This window comes from Psittacula echo, assembly GCF_963264785.1.
Source record: "Psittacula echo genome assembly, chromosome: 1".
Taxonomy (NCBI): Eukaryota; Metazoa; Chordata; class Aves; order Psittaciformes; family Psittacidae; genus Psittacula; species Psittacula echo.
The window spans coordinates 20,081,852-20,105,982 of NC_137735.1; the positions used below are offsets into that span (position 1 = coordinate 20,081,852).

Here is a 24,131-nt window from a genome sequence, read left to right on the forward strand (position 1 = left end):
TGAAGAAACAAGTTAACCTTGAAACTTATATTGCTAATAATGCCATTTATTATCATTAGAAATTCCAGAGGACCTGATTGGCTTTCTGATTGTTGGCTTAGAAATCTTCAAGCACTTTGGCTGCTGCTTCTGCTGATGTTGCATAAAACGAAGTATTAAACTTTTTTCTAGAAGTTGATTTTAAATTCCAAGCTGCAGATTTCCACTGTCTGTAAGGGAATAACTTTTTTAATTTTTAAAAATAAATCAGTGTAACAGCTCTGAATTAAGTCAGCAGCTACTTTTTCACTGAGCTGTTGGATGTGAGGAACAGTTGTTCTTTGCAGTTGTCTTTAAGTAATATTTAATGACCACCTATTGTTAAGATACGCTATGATGGTTATGTTTGCCAAACTGTACTTAAGGACATCTCAATACCTACAAAGTAAATATTTATTTTCAGCTATTCTTATTCAGCAACCAGTCTGCCACAGAATGTTGTGGATGCTATCAATGATTGAAGATTCTGTAGAAGTCTGTTAATATTTGACCTACTGCTTGTTTGTACCATGAAATGGAACAAAAGTAGATTTTGCTGAAGCAAGTTTTTTCCCTACTCTTACTCAAAAAAAAGATAAAATGTGTATGCATGCAGCACACTGAAGATGTAGTACTGAGTGTCACTTCAATTTTGTGTTCTTACTTCAAAAGCATTGAGAGTTATGAATCTAATGTTGGTATTAAAACAGGAGGCATGGAAAATTAAGAAAAATACCTTTTACTAACAGTACATATGTAATCTCCAACGTAATGAAGTACAGAAATTGACCTAAATATATATATGTGCAATTTTCCTTCACAGATAATTCGAAAAGTAGATAAACAAACAGCGTTATTGGATGCAGATGATCCAGTATCGCAGCTCCATAAATGTGCATTTTACCTTAAAGACACTGAGAGAATGTATCTGTGCCTTTCCCAGGAGAGAATAATCCAATTTCAAGTGAGTTGTTTAAAATGGGATTGAGCTTGGAAAGATCTGTAGTTCCTATCCTTGTTACACATTTCTCTTGCAAGCTGTTTTCAGTGCTTTTTTTTTACATGATCATAGCAAAATGAAGAGTCACATGAGAATGCAGCTTTGATCTTCTTTTCATCTAAACTGGTAAATTCACGGGAGTCGAAGTTTATCTGACATTTTGAAGAGTGAAGGTTATGGTTACATATGTAGATATCCTTAAAGCTTAATGGAAGAAAACAGAATTTAGGTATTAAAATTAGAATATTTGAGTCCCATTTTTTTTTTCCTGTACCTGTGTTTAACCTATACACAATTTTCTTACTGGTTGCTAGATGATGGAATTAGCCAGAAAGGTGTTTGTTGCTATAAAAAATAGTTGTCAGTGTATTTTCCATGTACACATGTATGCTAATTTAGTACTATTTACAGGGAGACAATGAACGTTTGACTAATTTGCAAGGTTGTCAGTTCAGCTTCTCTCCCATGTCTGCACAAACACTGAAATATGGATCTATGATTCTATAAGCTTGTTTTTTCTATCATTTTGTGGATGGTGAAGAGCTCTCTAAGAAGAAAAACAAAATCTTGCCCGTATGTAGATCACAGCAATGGAAACTTATTAGACTTGGAGTCTGTAGGTGTTTTAGTCACTTTGCATTATTAAAGCAAGATCTATTTTAAATAGCTGCTTGTAGTTGATATAGTTTGTTGGTTATTGGCTGTTGAATAATGTTAAAACTTTGAAAGCTGAACTGAAATAAAACCCAATAATAAACAGAAGGTTGGAAACATGACAGTATCACAGGTGAGGGTTACAGTGTTCTCACAAGCTTTAGTTTTCTACTACTTTTTCTGAAATGTATGTGACTGTTTCTTTAGGTCATTTTGTTACAAGAAATATATAAGGATACATGTTTTTGGAATAAACATTGTTACTGGCTGAGTTGTTTTTTAGCTCTGTGACTTGGCAAATGAGTCTACAGCTCAGATTGAAAACTTTTCTTTCTTTCTAAGGCCACTCCATGCCCAAAAGAACCAAATAAAGAAATGATTAATGACGGAGCTTCTTGGACAATCATTAGCACAGATAAAGCAGAATACACGTTTTATGAGGGGATGGGACCGGTCCATGCTCCTGTGACACCTGTGCCTGTTGTAGAAAGTCTTCAGGTAAGTTGGTTGGGGTTTTTTTGTTTGTTTGTTTGTTTTTTTAATAAACTCTCTTATGTGAGATTATTTTTGTCATGCAGATTTAACCTTCATGATACCATTGTGGAATACTGTAGGAAAGCGTTCTTACTTGCTTTATAAATAGGAAATTTACTTTATGTTGCAACAAGTTTTCTTACCTACATTTCAGAATACATGAGCCTGTCCATCATAGGAATAATATTAATATTGTTCTATACATTAAGTATTTTATTTCTTAAAGTACTTTGATAGTAATATCCTTAGGGCTTCTACTTTTGTTTGATTATTTAGAAGTTGATTTTGGCCCTTAAACCAACCAACTATAGATCAGAAAGAGCCAGACAGATACCTTGTTAAGAAAATCAGCATTCTGCTGTGGAAAAACTTGAAGCTCTCCTAACACGTTCTCCGAAAGATTCTTTGTTCTTTGCTTTCAAAGCGTTATTTACTCCTGTTCTGAGTAGCCACTATCAAAACTTGTAAGCTCTTTCAGGATATCACATTAATTGGCAGTATCTTTTAGATGTGTTACTTCTTTTACAGTTCAGTTGTGTAGGTATTTCTTTCAGTTTTATCCAGCTGATAGAAACGGCACTGTTTACAGCTCTTAATATGCATGTGAAGAATTTTTTCTTGTTTTGGTTTTCTTCCTCAGAGGGGAGTGTATATTTTTATTAATACTTTTTTACGTGGATTTTCTTCTTTTTCCTATTCAATTCCTTTCCAGTTGAATGGTGGTGGAGATGTAGCAATGTTGGAACTTACAGGACAGAACTTCACTCCAAATTTACGTGTCTGGTTTGGGGATGTGGAAGCAGAAACCATGTACAGGTACATTATTTTCTACTACTTTTATGGTAACTGCGTTTTACTGGATGCTTTGAAGAACATACATTCACATGTACACACTGAAGCGTATACTTTGTGCCCTGCAGAGAGGGATCTGGGAGTACTGGTTGACAGCAGGCTCAATATGAGTCAGCATGCGCCCTTGCAGCCAAGAGGGCAAACTGCATCCAGCTGGTCAGAAGAGGTGATTATTCCACTGTATTTAGCATTGATGCTGCCTCACCTTGAGCACTGTGTGCAGTTCTTGGCCCCACAGTTTAAGAAGGATATGGAGGTAATTAAATGTGTCCAAAGGAGGGCAACAAAGCTGGTAGGATGTAGGCTGGAGGGAATGTCCTGTGAGGAGCAGATAAGGACTCTGGGCTTGTCTAGTTTGGTGAAAAGAAGGCTGAGGGGTGACCTCCTTGCTCTCTATAGCTTCCTGAGGAGGCAAGGTGGAGAAGGAGGTGCTGAGCTCTTCTCCCTGGTATCATGTGCCAGAATGCATGGGAACAGTTCAAACCTGTGTCAGTTGGGATTTAGACTGGACTTTAGGGAACATTACTGAGAAGTCAGTGAAACACTGGAACAGGCTTCCTAGAGAGGTGATTGGTTCCCCAAGCCTGTCAGCATTTGAGGCATTTGAAAAACACTTAATAATATGCTATAACTTTTGGTCAGCTCTGAAGTGGTCAGGCAGCTGAACTAGATCTGTTGTAAGACCCATCCAACAGAACTATTCTGATCTGTTCTTTTCTCTAAGCTTAAGTTTTATTGTGCTCAGTTGACTCTCTTGTTTTCCAGGTGTGCAGAGAGTATGCTGTGTGTTGTTCCAGATATTTCTGCATTTCGAGAGGGCTGGAGGTGGGTCCGTCAGCCAGTCCAGGTTCCAGTAACTTTGGTCCGTAACGATGGCATAATTTACTCCACCAGCCTTACCTTTACGTACACACCGGAACCAGGGCCACGACCACACTGCAGTGCTGCTGGAGCAATCCTCAGAGCCAGCTCAAGCCTCATGGCCTCCAGTGAAACAAATACAAACAGCGAGGGAAGTTATACAAATGTCAGCACAAATCCAACCAATGTCACATCATCTACAGCAACTGTAGTTTCCTAACTACTGTTGTTTGTCTGGACTTTAACTGACTTTTGAGTGCTACATTCAAGAGAACTGAACAATTTTTGTGGTTTCATGGGAAAACACCTTTCCATTTTAGGTGATATTATTTGAACCTTGTTACCTGCAAGTGCTGATCTTAAATATAGAAGCCACAATAAAGAAAAAAAACAACCACCACCACCAACACCGGAAACATAAGAACTTTATTGAAAATCTATTTTTCAGCTGTTTTTTTTTTAATGGGCAAGAAACAAAAAATGTGGCTGGGATACATGTTGAGAAAACTAGAAAACATGAACACAACATAGTTTTTATGGACCAAGGAACTTGTATAAGCTTTAGTATAAAAGGTACATTTTCACCATACCTTTTTTGTATCACAACATATAGTACACTTTTGTTACCAAATAGTTTATATTTTTTTTTCCTCTGAGCTTTTGCTCTGAAGTATATTCAGGTTCCAAGCCTGACCATGCTTGTATAATCTAATTACCATACTCTTCCAGTTTTAAAAATATATATATATTTTTGGTCTGTGGCTGGAACTGTTCCTTTTTTTAAACTGAAGTCTTGTGACTTTTTATGAACTGAAATTGTTTTTATTTCAGCAAGTAGAACCTTGTAAAGGCCAGCATATTTTTTTTAAGATATATGAAGTCTGTGCAAAAGCTTTAAAAAATGCCTCTGCCTTGCCTGCAATACATGCAATGTATGTTAACTTTAGTGCTCTGTTTTCAGTCATTGTTAATAGTTATTTCTGTTTTTCTTTTTTAAATATGTATTTATAGTGATAATTCATGAGGTTCTAACATTACGTGAGTTTTTTTAAAAGTGGCATCTCAAGCAGTCGTATTAATGATTGTTTATGTCACAGGCATACGTTGGTGTTTTTGAAGGGTTGTTGCTGGGTTACTCCCCCTCTTCCTTGCTGAGTCATAGTACATCTGAAAATGTTTCAGGATCTGTTCAGGTTTTTCTAATCTTGTACATAATTTGTATTAAGTGTAAGTTAAATGTTTTATTTCAAAAGTGGAATGTTCCCAATAACTTCATTTGGCAGCATGTAGTCTGTCTTGTTGGCATGTAACTAAAGTACCATGAGAAATACGTGCTACAAATGGGATCGGTAGGTGATGCCCTTCATCATTTGAGAATCACAACAGGCATGTTTTCCTTCATACTGTTCAGTAAATTAGGCCAGACTTTGGTGTAACGCTTGTATTGAGAACGTGCTTTCATTGTGAAGTGATCATACCATAATAACTAGAAGTAAATTTTATTACTTAGAAATGGGCAAATAGAAAACCATAAAAGCACTATGAAGATGTTAACTCCTTCCATCCTTCTTTCCTGTGGGTTTCTCTTTCCTTGCCAACAGCTTGTGCAGCATTCAAGTCTTCTCTCCATCATAAATTCAAGGCTCATTTGCACTTTGACTTTGTTGGTTGTTGCATTTGTTTTTCATTTTGACTTCGCCATGTTTTTGTCCCTCCTTGTAGACCTGCCTGCCTCATTTGTTTTTGAAAATATACCCCAGTAGTTCATTTGTAGTCACAGAACTAGGCATAGACTCATAGGACAAGTTCTGATAGTGTGATCTTCCTTTTTAAAAGCCAAAATACAAATTTTGTGCTGTGTTCAGCCTTTTCCATACCCTGAAGCAAGAGTCACAACTGCTGTGTAAATGTGAACCTGTGGCTTCCTACAGTGTGTTGCTTACAAGTTTATCGGTTGACCATTCTCATAGGGTTTTTATTTCTGACCACTTATTCCAGTTTCAACACCCACCACCATTTTAAAGCATTGTCTCTGCACCATATTTGTGTACTCTGTGCTCCATTCTAGTTGTTTGCTTTAGTGCTCTGTTGTATGTGTGAAACAATGTGGTTAAAAGAAGAAATTGATTATAAAGCATATTTAGCTAATAGTAAAATTGGTGCCACTGTCGTTGGACAATGTGCTTATATTCTACCACAGGCCTTCATATTTGCTATTCTGTCTGACAAAATTTCTTCCCATGACATAGTCGCAATGCTGGTTCTTAGCACTAGTGAATACTGCCTCACCTCATCTCCGTTTCAGTGACCAAGGGCAGAATTCATTGTGGCCTTATCTCTGTTTTAAACTGTTTACTGGCATTTACTTGCAAATCTGTTTACCTTTGTGAGTGCTATAAAACTTTGTTTTAATTGTGTTGTGGCAGGAATCATTTCACAGTGTTTTTGTTAGAAGCACATAAGTATCTTACAGTATGGCTTAATTCAAGAGCCACAGATTTTCATCACCAGTTAGACTGAGAATTGAAATAAGCGATAAATATATATCAGATTCAGAGGGTATTCAAGAAGAAACCACAATATACACATGGTAGACAAACCATAACAAGCCTTTTAACCTTCAAAGACTATTTAAAATAGCTTTTCAGAACTTGACACGTGCTTTTATACTCATTATTTTAAAATTTTTACATATAAATGCAATACTTTTTATATTCAGTTTCTGTACTTACAGTAATTTTGCCCAGTAGATGCAATATTCCTTGACTTGTAAAGAACCTAATGACTTAGCCTAATATTTGGTGTTCTACACACTACAGCCAAGTGGGTGAAAAAAAGAGACTATTAAAGTTCTGCTTACAAGATCATTTTAAACCCCATTTTACCCTTGGGCTTGTGGCTCCGTTGTTGCCAGTAGTTATTCAGTAGTACAGAAATGGTCTTCCAGGTCCTTACTGTTGTTAAGATGTCTGGTAGTTCAGATATATTATCTTCCTGAACTTTTTCCTGTGGGGTGATATTGTTACATTTATTGGCCTTGTGAGCTGTTAATCAATTTTCATGCTATTAACAATATCTGGAGATTTTGATAAAACTACATTTAGAATGTTTCAGTATGAAACTATTATAACTGTTCAAGTCTAGCTGTGTTAAGTCTGCTGTTAATTCTGTATACATAGAAATTGAGTCTGTGTTCAGAATGTTGTTATAGTTCCAACTATAGGAAGAAAAAGCATAAAAAGCATATTAAGTGCTCAAATTTAGCAATGCCTTTTTCTTACTTTCTTTTGTTTGGAACTGCATTTCAGAATTCAACACTAGCATAGTCTTTAATAAACTGCTGCTGATGTTTTTCCTAATTATTTGCCTGAGGGCATCCCATGACTGTGTTAATAGTGGTATTCTGTACTTCTTTTCATTGCACAGACTTGTAAGATCAGAATGGTTACCTGAAAAGACATGAACTCAACACATAAATCAGAGAATTCCCCATATACAAAATTTTAATGCCAAGTGAAGCAAATTATCTATTGGAAGTAAGCTACCCACTTGTTGATTGAATGACTCCATTGAGGTGTCCATCTTGAAACTAAGATGCTGTTCAATTATTAACCATATTATTTACTTTCTTTCAAAAGCAGCTGTGTTTATGAGTACTGAACAAATGTGTATACTTTCCTGTGCCAGACTTTTGACTTTGTTTTCAAGCACTGTACTGTGGGGACTGAGTGGCAGCTTTGTTAGAAAAAGAAGTATATTAGGGTTTCTACTTAACCCTTTTAGGACTGAACGACTTCTTCCCTTTAGATGCTGTAAATTAAATGAGCAGTTCTAACTTTGTAAACATGCTGTGTTCAGCACTGCATTTGCCCCATCTGGAGGTGCTATGCTAATGACTTCTTTCTAAATCCTGTAGCATGTGTATACATTCAGTCTTAAAAGGGTTATTTTTACAAACTGTGCACCTGTAAAGTTTCTTAGCAATAAGGTAGAAAAATGAGCAAGTTTTTACCATAATTTTGTAGAATTAATTGCTCAGTTCCATATTTCATCAAGAAAAACCCTGCAATATGGGCAGTTTTGAGGATTAAATAAAAGTGAAATGTAAACCACATAAAAGTGTTTTTGTCAAGTGTACTCTGTGTGTGTGTATGTGCATATACTATTGGGTTTCATTTTTTTAATGCCATGTTACTGTTGATGTGACAAATGTAATTGAACATCTGTACAGTGATTTAAAAGTAGTTATGATTTGATCAGGTGCTGAAGCTTGCCACATTTTTGTGGATTTTTTCAATGTTAACCAAGGAATATGGTTCTTATTTTCTTATTTGTGTGAACAAACAATGAGGCCATCTATGGAGCCAGAACACCACGAAAGAAAATCAAGCCAGGAGTGGAAAAGTCATCACTAGTTGTGAGGCTATGCACACTGGACTCCACTTAAATGGGCTATGGAATGTCCACCCAAAAATCTAAATTGGTTTCGTTATTGCTTGTATTATTGCTGGAGTTAGATAAGAAACTGTTTATTTCCATAATGTAACAAAAAAAAAGACCCAAAATAACCAAAAACCAAACCAATAATTGGTTCACTTTTTTGTTATTTATTAAATAAGAAAAAAAAAAAAAACCTGTTACTTGTTTAACTTTAGCTACTTTATTATTGTAACTAGTATATCTGACTTGTTTTCATTCTTTCCTTAGCTGCAGGCTGTCTGTTATTTCTTTCAGTTGGCTAATAATTAGAAGTAGAAATTTAGCAAGCTAGTTTGTTTCTTTCTTTGACAGAATACTCTAGTAGGCCCCTAAGGAGCTTGAAATTATGCACTCTTTTAGTTTGCAAGCACAGGTGACACAGTCACTTGAAAAAAGTTTCTGAGATGGGATGTGGACACAGCAGGGAGACAATATGGAATGGCAAAAACCTACCAGTACTAGTTTTGTTTAATCCAAAAATCACTGGTTTATCCATAAGACTGTGAAGGGGCCAGAAGTGGTTGTTAAGAAAGTGGGGCGAGAGCAAGAGAGATGTCTTTGGAAAACATAGATCATTTGACTAAAAGAAGCATATTACAGATTTTTATTGAGACATCTACAGAGGTGAATGCCATTGTTATTAGGACATATAAAGTAGCCAGAAACAAGACATTCATAGAGCTTCTGCTGTTTGAAACAGGGACAGTATGGGCAGATTGCATCTTAAAATTATTTTGCAAGGACTCTTGCAGTCTGTTTCAGGAATGATAATTTGATTCTTCTGGAACAGAATAGGAATTGGATCTGAGGTTTTGGCAGACAGAACGGTCATTTGCTAAACTTTAGTGTTGGTACATAAGAAACTGCATGGGGTGGTGCTGGTCTTCAGTGAAGAACTATGGATAGAAAAAATCTCTTAATCTAAACCTTGACAATTAGTTATGTAAACAGTCTCGATAATAAATACTGTTAAAATCCAGAGTGTGGAGGATTAAAATGAGAATGGTGTGGAATTATTTGGCTACAGGAGAGGATTCATTTGGAGGATTACATGCAATATATGCTGTTTCAGGAGCATGCAGAATTACAGAACTTTGACAGAGAGTTTACCTTTCTCAGTGCCTTGTGTAGACTGGAGTTGCGTGATTCTGAGAAGGATAGAAACCACTTGTATGTGCTCAGTTAGTGTGTCCATAAAGGATATTTTGTTCTGATACCCAGTAGCACATTCTTAGTGTGAGGCCAAAAGCATTGAGAATTAGCCCATATTACTTATTTTCTCAAGTATTTATCAATACTTTTGTATTGAATATCAGCATTAATTACTTATGCTAAAGATAAATAAGCTGAGGAAGTCTTCAGCAAACTTGCAAGCTAACTGCTGTCTGAAAAAGATCTGATAAAGCCGTCTGAATTTGACAGCTTTCAGATAGTGCATCATCTTCAAGTAAGGAAAATGATGGTTAAAAGCTTGCTGTTGCCTTTTCCATGTTGTATTGCCATTGTATTCTTGTCTCAGTTCCCTTACTTTTCATGTAAGGGAACTTTTCCAGATCTTTAATTAGTTTCTGGTTTTTCTCTGAATGTGTAAATTTTGCTGCATAATTTAGGAGAAAGGAGTCGGTGTTACCTAGGGTGAACTATTAACTTGTGAGACTAAGTGCTGTCATCTCTGCTGTTTCTACTGTTGTGCTGTGGGATGGGGGAGAAAGAAATGTTCATTGTTTTTTAGGCTGCTTGTAGATACGTTGAATGGAAGTTTCTACAGACCTGGCCTTAGTGATCTGCGGGTCTTCATCTGAAGATGGCACATGTAATTTGGAACTATACAAAGGTGCCTGTGAGTCTTCATCTGAATGTAGAAATTCTTTGCTTATTACTCACCTTTTAATTATATTTCTTGTTGTGTTGCCCCCTCACCTGTGTTCATTAAAACCTTAAAATCATCTCTGCTTTTAACTAAAATACATTTGTTCTACTTCCTGATTTGTTCACTGGGAAATCTGTCCTTTTCCACCTCTGCAAATTCCCACAGACGTGTTTCTGAAGCAAGATGGGACCTTATACCATTTGAGCTAATTCTGTGCCCTGCCCCCATCTCTTACTTTCTACTTCAGCTTCTCCTGAGTGACTTGGCTTTGAGGCCTTTGACATACAAATAAATAATAGCAGCTGCATTCACTTGTTCATTGCTATACCCATACTTTAAGATATTTATAGTAAGTTGTTCTCCATTGGCCATCCTGTACAGAAGGAAGGATTTCATTACAGAAACCACAGCATTACAGACCATATCATCAGCGTATTATTAAAACCTTCATAGTTCTGCTTCAAGAATACCAATATATAAAAGGTAGAAGCACCGAGCTATACATAGTGTGTTTTCTACCTGGAAATTGTCTAATAACCAACTGGTCACAAACATTTAAGTAGTCCTTAAAAGCTCCGAGCGAGTTTAATTCTGGTTTAAGCCCAGTGACTTTTTTTTTGGGTGAGTCAGTGTGTTCTATCTTCTTGATTTTGATAATTCTGATAAGTTCTATGTAATCTGTTTAATCCAGCAAGATATCTGTGCTGTGAAATGGGATGTAATCCTGAGATCCACACTGCTGTCTTCATCACACATGGCAAACATGACAGCAGTGACTTCAAACGTGGGTTTTTGGTCTTCATCTGGATAACTTTGCATGATACTTCTGTATGTGCATGTGGTTGCACTGTTAGTTCAGTGTGAACTCTAAATATTTCTTTACCTGCATAGGCATGTCTCATGCAGCACCATAGAGATACACAAACCACAGACACAAATCGTCAGTTTATCTGTTAGCTTCCATCTTTTGTTTTTGTCCTCAGTAATCTGTTACTGTGATGTCTTAAATTATGTCTTTTTCCTATTCTTGTAGTTTTTTCTGTTTTGGTTTATTTTGGTTTTCAATTAGCTGTGCTTCTAATTCTGTTTCAGTTCTCTCACTGCCAACAATCCTGCTTTGTGGAAATTGGCAAAGGGCAAAAAGAGGATTCATGGTAATGTACTGCCTTAAAAAACGCATTTGGGAATTTACAAAAAAATGTGAGAGATTTTAATATGTAAGAAATCATTAGGTTAAGAAATGCTATACCTGATTCTTTAGATGTGTTCATATCTTGGTCCTAATGAAAGGTGTTTCTGGGCTTTGCCTTTGAAAGCAAGAATTTTAAATTTCTCTCACTGTTTAACTTAGTTCTGTGGAGTTCTTTGCAAGCCTGAAGAAACAAGCACCTTGACATATAGACAAGGCAACTGCAGATTTACCTCTTGAAGTCAATGCAATTTCTGCCACAGCATCTACTTTCTTATTTTGAGGGAAGAAAGTCAGCAGTCCCATTGTTTCTTCAGCCTGATCAGATTTTACTGGTGGTAGAGCCTGATTTGTGTGACAATTTAAGTGGTGTGATCAAGTATAGTTGCTAAGATGGCACAGTCTTGTAGCCTGCAGCAATACAAAGCAGAATATCTTGCAAAACCATTAAAAACCACAAAAAACTTAAAATCTTTTATTGACAAAGTAGGCAACTAGCACAAAATTCCAGTTAAAGAAGGAGTTTAGTTTCTTTTTTTTCCAAATGAAAACACCTTGTGGCAGTGCTGTGCAGATCACTGATTAGTTAGTGCAAATTTCAGAAGAGTTCTTAGGAAATTGAATAATTTCTGAAGGGCCTGATGTGGATTAACTTCTGTGTGGGCATGTGTATCTGTTTTGACAGTACTTTTGCTGCTCCATACTGCCTTTTACAGCATGCCACGGTTTAAGGAGCTGTCAGGGTTTTGGGCTGTGCTTGGTGTGATGACCTCAGTTGTAAGACTGATGTTTATGTCATTTTCCCGGTTCCTTACATTCAGAAAGTTTTAGACTTCTAAATCAATTTCTGGTAAAGGGTTTTACCTTGGAGATTCAATAGACATAGAAGTGGAACAATGGTCTGAAAAAAAAAGTTTATTATTTATTTAATTTACAAGTAATGTGGATAAGGAAAATACTTTTTCTGATTTTGGGAGTATAAATGCAATCAGTGAGTGTTTAAGCTTTCAAATACGTCTGCACTTTCTACCTGCTGGTTCATTATTCAAGTTAATTTTATGCTATTTAGTCAAAGAAAAAATGTTATGTGATTTTTTTTTTACATGTTGGTTTATATTCTACCTTCAGATACTTTGGCTCTTGAGCTATCATGAGCCAATTGTGTTTCATCCTAAAAATTTATTATCTGGGTGTCTTTATATCCTGGACTGCTTTAAAAATCAGAGATTTAAATGATAAATTTTGATAAAATTCTGCTTTTGCACAACTTCTTACTGTCATGTGACAGGTAAACTTGGAGAAAATAGCTATCAGCTACCAATATAAATGTGTTAAAATAGGAAGCAAAAAAATCCACATCCCCTCACTGGACATGAGGATGGTGAAACAATAAACTGGGCTTACCACCTGCATGGGATTGTCTTCAGAGCAAGGAGAACATTTAAATACATTATGCAGTCATAGCTTTTAAAAAATATGTGTGAACCTGTGTTTGCAGCTTGTTCCTCCAGCTACATTGAGGACACAGTTGTGAAATATGGGCAAGTTTTGCTATTTATCTGTTGGGACCTGGGAAAAAAGCATCAACCAGTTTCACATTATATTACAATCTAACTTCTCTTTCTCTTACCTGTACTTTCATTCTGTTATAACAAGTGAATTATTTGCAGCTGGTCATATTAGAGTGAACACTAAGAATATTGATGTTTATCTTGGTTTTCAGTTAATTTCATATATATGGAAGTGTTTCTTTCTTTTAAAAATGATGGGGTTTTTTTCACTAGCTAGCCAGCTAGTGAAGTGTTCTCTGCAAAAGCACTATGGCATGTTCAATGCAAATTGGACACTTGTCATTCTTCTGATGCAGGAAATTCACGGTCCCAATGCAGTAATATCCTGATGCAAAGGACATTTGCCCAGGTTCCAGATGAGGGTGAAAACAAGGAGTTTAGACCTTAAGTAAAACATAAGTACTGCCAAATTATTATGTAAGATGGAGAGAGCTGGCAGCAAAGGCGAATGCCAGCTTTTAAGCAAGGCTGCTGGAAATTTCAGGGCTGATGGGAGTTATGAATCATGTAATGTATGCAGCCATTATGAAAGTCAGAGTATTACTTGTCATATAGGCCAAGAGGAGATGCTGTTAGGGGATTGTTCCACTGGCCAACAGTGCTGCTGACTCAGAAGGAGGAATGATGACACATGAAACCCTTCCGCTGAGTACCAGCTAAGGTGTCTCCTTGATGGCCAGGACTTATGAATCATTTTATTCTAAAACCTAACAATGTAAAATGGGAAAAATCAAATCAGAGATGAATGGTAATAGCAGTGCAATCAGCTGTTGGGCTCGAGCAGAACTGAGTTACAATCTGTCGTTCTCCAGCAATTCATTTATTGTCATTGGTAAACAGCCAAGAGCTCAGGTACAAAATATCAAATCATATACACGATACCTACTAGGAAAGCTTGGGGGTGTGTGCTGTCCAAGTTGAAATAATCTTGAATTTATGCAATCTTAATCAATCTGATGTATTTCAGAGCCACATAGAGCAAGTTTTTTAAAAAGTAGAAAAGGGTAAAAAAAATAATAATAAAATCTGATCAAGATACTTGCTTTGCATGCAAAGCTGGGACATCCCACTGAAGTACAGTAACAGTTTCTCTAGATATTTCTAATCTGTTTTTCCTGGTTTTCCAGTTAAGAATAGTTTATAGGCATTGATAAAACCCCTGCCCAGAGAGGTTGTAAAGTCTGTAACCTTTCAGTGGGTTTGTTTCACCTGGAATAGGGCAAGCTGAGGTTTAAATCCTTTTTCTGAACCAAGAACAGAAAGAACTAAAACCTGCTCCCTTCTCATGTTAAATCAGAAATTCTGTCTTGGATTAGAGCAGCTTTCTCCCTGCCAAAAAGGATTCACTCTAAGTGCCTCATCTCCATCAAAAGTTCTTTGGGCAGATACTTTTATAGGAAAGCTCCTGATGAACTGTCACTTCACTGAACTTCTCAGCTGAAGTTGAACTGCAAAGTTCTTCAAGGGGTGAATTATGTCCCTGAGACAGAGTAATACGAATGATTTGGTGAGCACAAATGAAAAGCCAAATGATGTTAACTGAGCCGTCACCTTCAGTACTCTAGGTGCTTGATAAGGGTCTAGGCACAGCAGACCATAAACAAAAATGGAAGGGATAAGAATGGATTTGTGTTCAAGGGAAACTGGGGGCTACTGGAATTTAAACTGCAGCTGCTGTCCAGAAAACTCCCACTGGCTGTTTGATGAGAAATATGCCAATGTGCTGGGTTTCTACTTGCCAAGCCATCTAAATCAGTCAGCTGAATCAGCTGAGCTTTTGAATGGAATGATGCAGGAATCTCAGCTGACAGGCAGAGCTAAAATTTCAATTCATTAGAAAGGTGAAAGAAGAATTGTTGCCTTGTAACTGCTACAAACCCTCCAGCACCTTACTACAACACTAAAACTGTTCTATCTGCTAAAAATAACCTGAACTAAAATAAAATAAAACAATAAATGCCTGCACTTTGGGCCTCATGGAGACTACATCAGTGGCTTTCTGAGCCCCACGCCACCCCAGAAATCAGTGTTTGTGGTCTGAAGTCGCACTGGATATACCTGAGTATAGGATTCTGAGCTGGTGTATTTAAGACCAGTAGGAACAAACACTTAAATATATGATCTCATTTCATATACCCAGAGAAAAGGGAAGTTGTGCTTATTCTGACATCCTTACCCAGATAAACTCTCACGGATGACAACAGATTCTGCAAATGTAAGCCCAAAATTGTTCGTAACAGCTGCTGTTTGGGAACAAACAGGATTAGATGGGACTGACCCCAGGCTGGGTTTGAAGCAGAAGTAGCTAATGGAGTATAAGGGGTTTCCATGTCATCAGCAGTACCTCAAGTATTCTGCACCTTTGTTCAGACCATTTCTTGCAAGATTTATCCCTTTCTGAAGATTTCTGTTGCAGGTCCACTTACCCAGGCCAAAAGACATTTAAATGTCTGTAGTTTAAACTAATTTCCTCTTACTTCAGTACAGACACAATCTATGTGCTCATTCGGTGGCCTGAAGATTCTGCTCCTGTTTCACCAGGTGCCAAAAGCTTTAATCCACTCTCACCTTGCTCCACCTTCTTTAACAATAGATGTGTATGTCCCGTCCTTGAAATATATTGCAAAAAGTGAAATCTAGAAGATCTATTCGTGTTGGTGACCTGTATGTGAGAGCATTAGACCTGGCACACTTCATATGGACAATGGGAATGTCAGAATGAAGAGATCGGTTGGGGGGGTGAAAGAGAACGGTTCATATTAAACCTAGGAAACAACGTAAAGGGAAGGCAAGGCAGATGTGAAATTTTGCAGTATAAAAAAGAAAACAAGGAAAAGTGGATATAAAGTTACTGGATTGTGTAACTGAAAAGCAGGTGTTCCTAAGTGTCCGTTCTTCAAAAGCCCTCGCGACTGCTATCTGAGATAACTGATTGCACAGGTGGAGGGAGTCTCACAGACCAAGAAATGTACTCAAAAGCACTTGTACAAATATGTTCCTCCAGAGAGGACCAAGGACAGATGTACGTAAATAACAATTCTTGGCTCGGAAGCAGAGCCTGAAGTTGCACAGATGGCTGCGTTTGAGTCCACAGGCGCATGGAAATAACAGCAAAGTTCTTCAGTTTGTTTTATGTAGTGGTAGATTAGAAAGCATTAGTCAAACTAAATTTGGAGGAAGAGCAGATGCAACGTGAATCAGTTATAAAATTGCATTTTGGTAAGTTTATATTAATTTAGAAACATGTTGCTCTTGGTAAGAGTCAGGAGAATAATTGAATGTACAAGGCATTGTAGTCTAAGCAGACACATAGATTTGGAAATTATTGTCTAGAAAAGCCAGCTGGTAGCACTGGGATACACAACAGACTGCTGCTGTCAGTCAGCAGAATGAAGACACAGGACCTATAGCTAGAGTGAGCTGGAGGTGGGGCAGGAGACGCAATAGCTGTTTCCTCCTAGCAGAGAGTACCACTCTTTAAGTTCATTTACAGGATGCTAGTGAAAAGTAGCATCTTGTTTCAGTTACTGGTAACTAATAAATGCAAGCACCACAGTTTGGGAGGAAGGAGGGTGTTGGTTGTGGGGTTTTTTGGTTTCTTTTTTAAATAATCCCTTGCTTACATAGGTACTTGTTTTCCTACTTAACTGACCACAACTGGGGTTTATGGTTTCTGAGACCTTTGTCACTTCTAGCTCAGTCTGATGGAACATAGGATCCTTATAGGACACCTCCTACCATGCCAGTGGTGGCAGAGATGAGATCTGGGTTGGCTGGTGGACAAGACTTGGAGATCTCAGTAGGATGCACAGTGAATGCAAAGTGTTCTGAGGTATTAGGCTTTGGGGACAGAGGAAAATAGTGTTATGTTTATAACCCATCAGCTAGACAAGAGCAATGTTCTGCTCGCTAGCAGTACAGTGTGTGCTGCCGATACCCCATGGTCCTGAGAGCACTTCTCCATCTGGCTTCTTGGCTTGGGGCATGCTGCTGAGACCCCAGATCCACTTGCCTGGTCTGCCTTGCTGTCAGAATCCCTTCAGCAGCAAAACCCTGTGCAAAGCCTGTGGAAAAGAAATCCATTCCAGAATAGTTTTTTCCTTTCAGATCTCCACTTTCACCCTTGCTTAAAAGCACACCCTTGTGTGCTTTTGTACAGAAAGTGAAGTTGGGCTTTCCTTCCATCTTGCTGCCTAGGCAAAATTTTGTCTGCCCCCATGTGTCTCCTTCACATACAGGGCACAGCTGCTTTTTTTCTCAGAAGGGAGCAAGATGAAGGGAGCATTCTTGACAGTCCAATGATTCTTTCTCTCCGCAGATCAGATCACATTGTCCTTTCCTCCTCCTTATAATTTTTTCCTGACTCTACAAGGCCAAAACATTTCCCTTTCACCTTCCTTCCCTTCTATTCTTATCCCAGCCCTACATTTGGGCCTTGTAGAGCCACATTCCAGCTGCAAGTGCATCAAATTCACCTTTCTCTTCAGTCACCATCCTTCTAAATATTTGCTCCTCTATCCACCTTATTAATCTCTTTCAAATCTCACAAGCAATACAGAACAAAGCTGTGCACCTGCAGCTTGCTCTCTGCCTCTCTACACAGCCTCTGTAATTGGAGGCTTGTCAGTCTTGGCTTCAGTGTGTAGCAAAGAAAGTCTCTGTGGGTTTTAACAGATATTTGACAAATCAGTGCAGCAGAGGAGTGAGGTTGGATGTTAATGAAGATTTGATGTCTCATGCAAAACACTGCCTTTCAATGAGCATTCTTTGAATTTCCACGGGCTCTTAGTTTTCACTAAAAAGGAAGGAAATAAATGCAGCAGAAAAAATATGTTTGAAAAATACCAGGGAACATAAAGCTATGCCTAACAGTCTTTCCTGGACTGTATTGTTTTGCTTCAGTCACTTGGTGCTATTTAAACAGGTTTTCTATCCAGTAAACACAAGGGCACTGAGAGATGTTTTCTGGATCCTTTTCCTAGATCTGCAGTCCCAATGAAGTGAGGACTTTGATGCTAGCAAGACTTTCTTCTGGTTAAAAATCCACTGTGAGAACCTGTCTCGTAGCTGAAAATTTGCTTTGGTCACTATTGCTTTTTTCTCAACTCAGTTGAACTCTGACCACAAATAAAAAGCTCCTTGTCTTTAAGACATGGCAGCCTCCTCATCCTGTGATGACCTCTGCCCTTCCGCATCAGATAAACAGAGGTGTGTTAAAATTAGCCATAGCACCCTAGGAAGCTACAAGGGGTTGGGGTTTTGGCAGAAGCAGCAGCTGTGCCCTCTCTGACACAATGCATTGACTTCAGACCATAACCACAGTGTCATTTTTCCTACCTGCAAGTGGACTGTGGCAGGATGATCTTTTGGGAAGACACCAGAAAAAGCAACTCCAAGGATAGAAAGGTGGAATGTCTTAGATGACATTACTGTGCTTATATTCCTTTAAGGTAATAGCAAGCCAGGCACGGTAACGCTGCCAGATGCCCCTCACAGGGATGTGGACTCAGTTTTGAGCTGTTTCAGAACAGGAAGCAGCTTTGGTTACTCCGCATCTGCCCCAGTTTAGTTATGAAGTCCTGAAGATCTCAATGTTAGAAGGCCGGTAGCAGGTTTGAAAGAGCCAAGGCATCATTCTCAGATGGTTGGCCAGTTCTCCCTTGGCTGTTGTCATCTGATTATTGTGGTTGGCCTCATGCTTTCACCTCTGTGTGTCATTCTTCACTTGGTCATAAATGAGGCCTCTTGTCAGTTGCTAAATGTTCCCAGAACATGGCCCTGAACCACTGTCCATTTAATTAAAAAATGGGCTCTGAGAGCAAGCCAAGAGCATGATCAGCCCCTCATCTCTATGGGTTCTGTAGCTGTCATGCTTGTTTTGTAACACTGGTGTTTGTATGATGTTCACAAAGGAGCTACTTGTCCACAGTTTTAAATCAAACTCTCATTATAAGTTGCATTTCTTTGTTCTGTCAGGAGACATATTTAAATTTTTTAATAACTGCCAAAATAGCAGGAAGTCAATTAAATGGTGTTTACCCCATAGGGGATGATTCCTACTTGATGTTTGCTACCTGCTGATGCTAATGAAGATGTTTTGTTCTCGTCCTCAGTACAGTGGACAACTGACATCTCACTAGCTTGAAAACAGTGCTTTTTTGGACACAACTGGGAGCGGAAGCCAAAGAAAACTTTTCATGCCATAATTATCTGTAAAGATGCAGACAAATAACTCCTAGCAGGGATGATTTGCTATTAGGCAAGCAAAGCAGGAGCTTTACAATTCACAAACATTTCCTTTGCATGTTTGTCACTTTGGTAGGTACCCAAGGCAACCTAACAAGTATTGGAGGAGAAAAATAAAAAGGTAGTGCTAGAAATGGGTCTTTTTATAAAGCACTTACACAGAAATTCTGGCATCTCTAAGGCACACAATTTTATGTTGTGGATGTAACTGTTGAGAGAAAAGCTGAGGAAAGAAGTCTGGAGCTGTATAAAAGAAATGAATAATGCATATAGAAAAATGGGTAAGAAAACTGAGGTCAGAGGGTGAGCAAACTGCTGACCTACATACACCTGGGTGAAGTGTGGTTTGGTTGGTCTGTGTCATATTCTGACTGGAAGAACAAGACATCTGTAAAAAAACACAACCCTCTCTACCACCCTGTCTCCTGTGCTGTAATAAAAAGATTACAGCCTCTCCTTTCATATAATCCTTACTCAAAGCCATTACATTTTCTTCAATTTCCTCTTGAGAATAGGCATCTTTTGCCACCAGGAACATGAAGTTTAGCTCAACATCCATTAAGTTTAGACTGAGTTAAAAAAAAGAGGCATTTTTATCAAAGTCCTGAGAAATGGAGGAGGGAGTAAGTACAGTTCTTGAATCTGAAGACGCTCTTAGTTTGTACATCTCAATTGTATAAAAGTGCATCGTCTGTGAAAAAATGGGTACCTGAGAAAATAAAGTAGGTGAGTAGCTATTAGAGTCCTCTCAACACCTGTATGGGTACTTCCAAGATTAATGCTTCATGAGGAAACAGAATAAAAATAAAACCTGTATTCATCATTGCAATCGTAACATTAGAAGCTGGTTTGGCTGCAGTCATTAAATGGCTGCCACATTCTGGTCTGAGCACAGTGTGAGTATATCCAAGTGTAGATTAGCTTTGATGCAGAAACATGAGCAGTGTTATACCCTGCACTACACAGTTGTTCATCCAGATTTTCCTGGCAGCCGATATCCGTGAGGTCCCGCAGAAGGCAGCTGCCCTCAGGTGAGCCTGTGCCCTAGCACAGTTGTGCACATGGTCTGAATAAGTGCCTGCTTTAAGGGAAATCCTGCTGAATGCTGTTAGAAACTTATGTGTGTTCATTTGTTGTGCTTTGGCTGCAGTGTGTGTGTATTGCATTGTAGTATTTCAGTATTGTCAGACCCTGAAATAATCTGTTCCATGCCAGAAGAGTGTCGTGACGAGCCATGATGTGTGAATGCAGGTTGCACCATCCCTGGGCATGGAGGCAGGAGGAGCAGGCATGAGCCGGGACAGGCTCACCACCTTGCCAAAAAGGGCTTGGCAGCATCACAAAAGAGATCACAACTTGTCCAAGGAGGTGTAAACTTTCAGTGGCTGCAGCTCCAAACCCACATGCTACTTTTCATTCAGAGCACCTGCATTTTGCCTTGGCAACAGTCAAATATATCCTCAATTTTCACCCTTCCCACCAAGTGCTCTGTTTAGCAATATTTTAAGCATCTGCCTTCAAGTGACCCTAATAATAGAGGCTGAAAGTAATAATGATAGGGTAGAAAAGGAGGACTTGGATGTTATTTTGTGCTATGGTTTTGTCTTACAAACTAGCACATACCACTTGTTTGAACATGCCAGAAGCTGGTGTTCAAGAGATGCAATGTGTGAACTCAGACAAGATTGTAAGAGACAATTGCAGAGCTGTTGCATTGTGGGCAGGGTATATTGCTTGGAACAATATGTTTCAGGAGTCTGTCAACTGTGGGTGATAGGGGGGAAATGAAGATGAAAGTGCTTTCTGGGAAAGTAAATCTGGGAAGGAAAATAAACCTGTCAAAGAGGAAAGAAAATCTAGCAATTGCTGATGGGAGGAAAGTAACCTGGAGACTGGGAAGGGTACAGAAGAAAAAAACCATGATGAGATGCAGCTGAAAGAGATAACGGAAAGACAAAGGGAGACAAAAGAACAGGAGGCAGGGGGGAAAGGGGAAGAAGAGAAAGACTTCAGAGATTTACAGGCACTATACACCTGAAAGTTTTTGGTTTGTCATTTATGTGCTACATCCAGGAAACAGATTGCCTTTAGATTAGGTTCTGCCCATTCATTGTAGAAGACTTTTGGGATAGGATTTCTTCCCCCAGGCTCCTATAAACTAATGTTAAAACAAGGAGATTTCATGGTCTCTTTTACTTTGATGTATTTATTCCACCCACATTTATTGCTGAAGATACATTTCCACATAAAGCAGTATTTGAGTTAAAGATGCTGGGGCAATTCCCCAGCTCTTCACAATGAAAGGCAACATTTGGAGCCAGGAATGACTTCTGCAATGCACGGATCAGGTAAATGTCATTATGATGCGTGCAGGTTGCAGGAAGGCTGAAATTTTCTGTGCTAAGAAAGCAGGGCAGAAGGAGACAAAATGACTGGATTGCAATATTGCATTCTAAAAACTTGATTCCTCCCCCTTGCTGGAATTTGTCTTAAGGCTCTTGACTCTGGAGCTTGGTTGAAGAGTTAATGCATCCATTTAAAAAGCAAAATGTGCGTAGGGGCAATGGAGGGGAAGAGTGACACATGCACAGACAAGCCTTGGAGAAAAGGAAACATCTCTGTTCGGGCGCATTTCTAACCCTCCCCTGATTGTCGCCCAACTGCCACTCCATCAGCATCTTTTTCTCTTGCCTCTCTCACTTCATCACCTCCAAATTGTGCTCCCTGATAGTCACGAGTGGGGAATCAGTCAGAGACTCTGCTCCTTTCAGCTGCGGGTACTGAATGGAGGCCATGGGGGGCTGTGATCTGATTAAGGCATTGTTGAAAATGGCTTTTACCTTTCATCTGAAACCACTATTCCTTGACTAAATCAGTTGGAGCTGCTAACGCTGCACATACTGTAACTTAGGCTGTAAAGGTACTGGAGCATCTACAGCTACAAAAAGGAATTTACCTTTTAAACTGCACACAGAGTAGTGAAGTAGATGGTTTCACTGTACAGCACATAGCAAAATTCACATCCTTTCTATTATAAAATGTGATTTACATTTTTTTTTTACTTAAACAACAATTTTTAAACTGTCTCCTATAATAAAACCAGACTTTCAAATAGTGTAAAATACTTCACAAATATTTTTTCTGCTCTCACTGTTCCACATAAATCCCAAAGCAGTGAAATCTGTTCCCTCAGTTTCAGCACACAGGACAGGTTTCTAGAGGGTCTTATCCTGCATCCTTCAGTGAAGTAAAATTTCCATTTCATTGTTGTGAATTAAAGCCCATAATTTAATTTGGTGAGTATTTGCAGAAGGTCAGGCTGGTATCAGCAGTCTCGGCACCATTCCAGGAACAGTGGCACTTTATTACCGTGCAGGGAAAACATTGTTTCTATGGATTGTGCATAAATACTGTTTGGAATTATTTTTGTTTTAATTTCCTGTCTGTGGACAAGCTGGATGTGACAAAAAGAATGGCCAAAGTGGTGCACTAAGTTGTACAGGTAAACCATGTCAGGCATTATCTGAGTGCAGAACATGGATCAGAGTGCCTGGAACTCAAATTGTATTTCCAATTTAAAACCATTCTGTAAAGAGATCAGATTTTCCTGATTAAAAACCTTGAAAGATGTGATATTTAATATCCACATCTGCATTCTGTGCTGTGCTCAAATTTAATCTCTGTCTAATAACAAGTTTTTAAATAATACTGATTCAGGTGGAAGATAGAAGTGTTTCCAACAGGATATTTTCACAAAACAAAATAAATGACCTGAACACCCACACTCACTTCTGCACTGCACAGGAAAGAGACTGCAATCCTTGCTCAACAGAACACCAACAATTGCATCGTTCCAAGTGCTGAGTCACGGTTACAAATACATGTGCTTGGAGAAAATCGTGTACAAGGAGAAAAAGCTTAGAAAACTGTGTTTTCTGACAAAGGCTTTCCACTTTTGCTCATTGTGTGTGTTTTTTCTGCCTTTATACATCCAATGGCTTCTATTTCCACATGGGCAGTACCATGCCAGGAGTGACTGCAAATATATATCTATGGACCATGTGACTACACTGGGCATTGTCCTACATCTTCAGTCCCGTATCTTTTGTAAAATCACCTCTTTGCCTTTATCCCAAGCATTTATCCCTAGGCTAAATTATCAATTTAACCCAGTGTGATTATTTCCACACAAGCCTTTGGGAGTCTTCTAAGACCTTGCCACCTTTAAGTGTGAGTGCCTGCAGCTGCACAGAAGAAAATCACTTCTTTGTGCTTATTTGATGGAGTTTATTGAAACCAAAAAAACATTAAATTATCTTAATTTATGTTATTGCCAAAGTGAAGAATGCATTCCATCCACAAAGTCACCGATACTTATTTTCATTTTATTAAGAAAAAGATGAAATTATTTGACTTAAAAGCATTATTTGCACATGGACAAGCCCATTCTCCCCACCCCAGAATTCCTCTTTTAACTGACCATGACACCAAAATGATCTCAACATGGATTAGCTCAGATAAAATAACATGAAAAAATACTTTCATTACAAATGTAATGGAAAGGTTTTGATTTTGAGACATAGATATTGAAGACTGCAATACATATATTCATGTTTGAGGAGGATCTTTTAGTGTCTTGGAAATTTTAAGAGATACTCAGACTGCAGCTGAAAACTGAGCAAACCTGTTGATGCAGAGGACACCAATTTTTACAGAAAAATTTATGACAAATAGAGCATTTTCTAAGGCTTTTTATAAAGTCTCTTATCTTCAAAGAGCCTTTTCCTCCTTCCTACTTTTGAAGGGAGAATGATAAAAAGCTCAGACAGTGATAACATCCATTTCCCACAAAACTCT

The 24,131-nt window shown here is 38.4% G+C and overlaps 1 protein-coding gene across 1 annotated transcript in view; it reads left to right on the top strand.

The window, feature by feature from the left end:
• RBPJ (recombination signal binding protein for immunoglobulin kappa J region) overlaps positions 1-9,475 on the top strand; it is a 59,989-nt gene extending 50,514 nt beyond the window's left edge. Inside the window, exons 8-11 of the mRNA XM_080637795.1 lie at positions 842-982; positions 2,015-2,170; positions 2,919-3,022; positions 3,824-9,475. Coding sequence (XP_080493921.1) covers positions 842-982; positions 2,015-2,170; positions 2,919-3,022; positions 3,824-4,139 — 717 coding nt within the window. The 3' untranslated portion in view covers positions 4,140-9,475. The remainder of the gene's footprint in view (positions 1-841; positions 983-2,014; positions 2,171-2,918; positions 3,023-3,823) is intronic.
• The last annotated feature ends 14,656 nt before the right edge of the window (positions 9,476-24,131 follow it).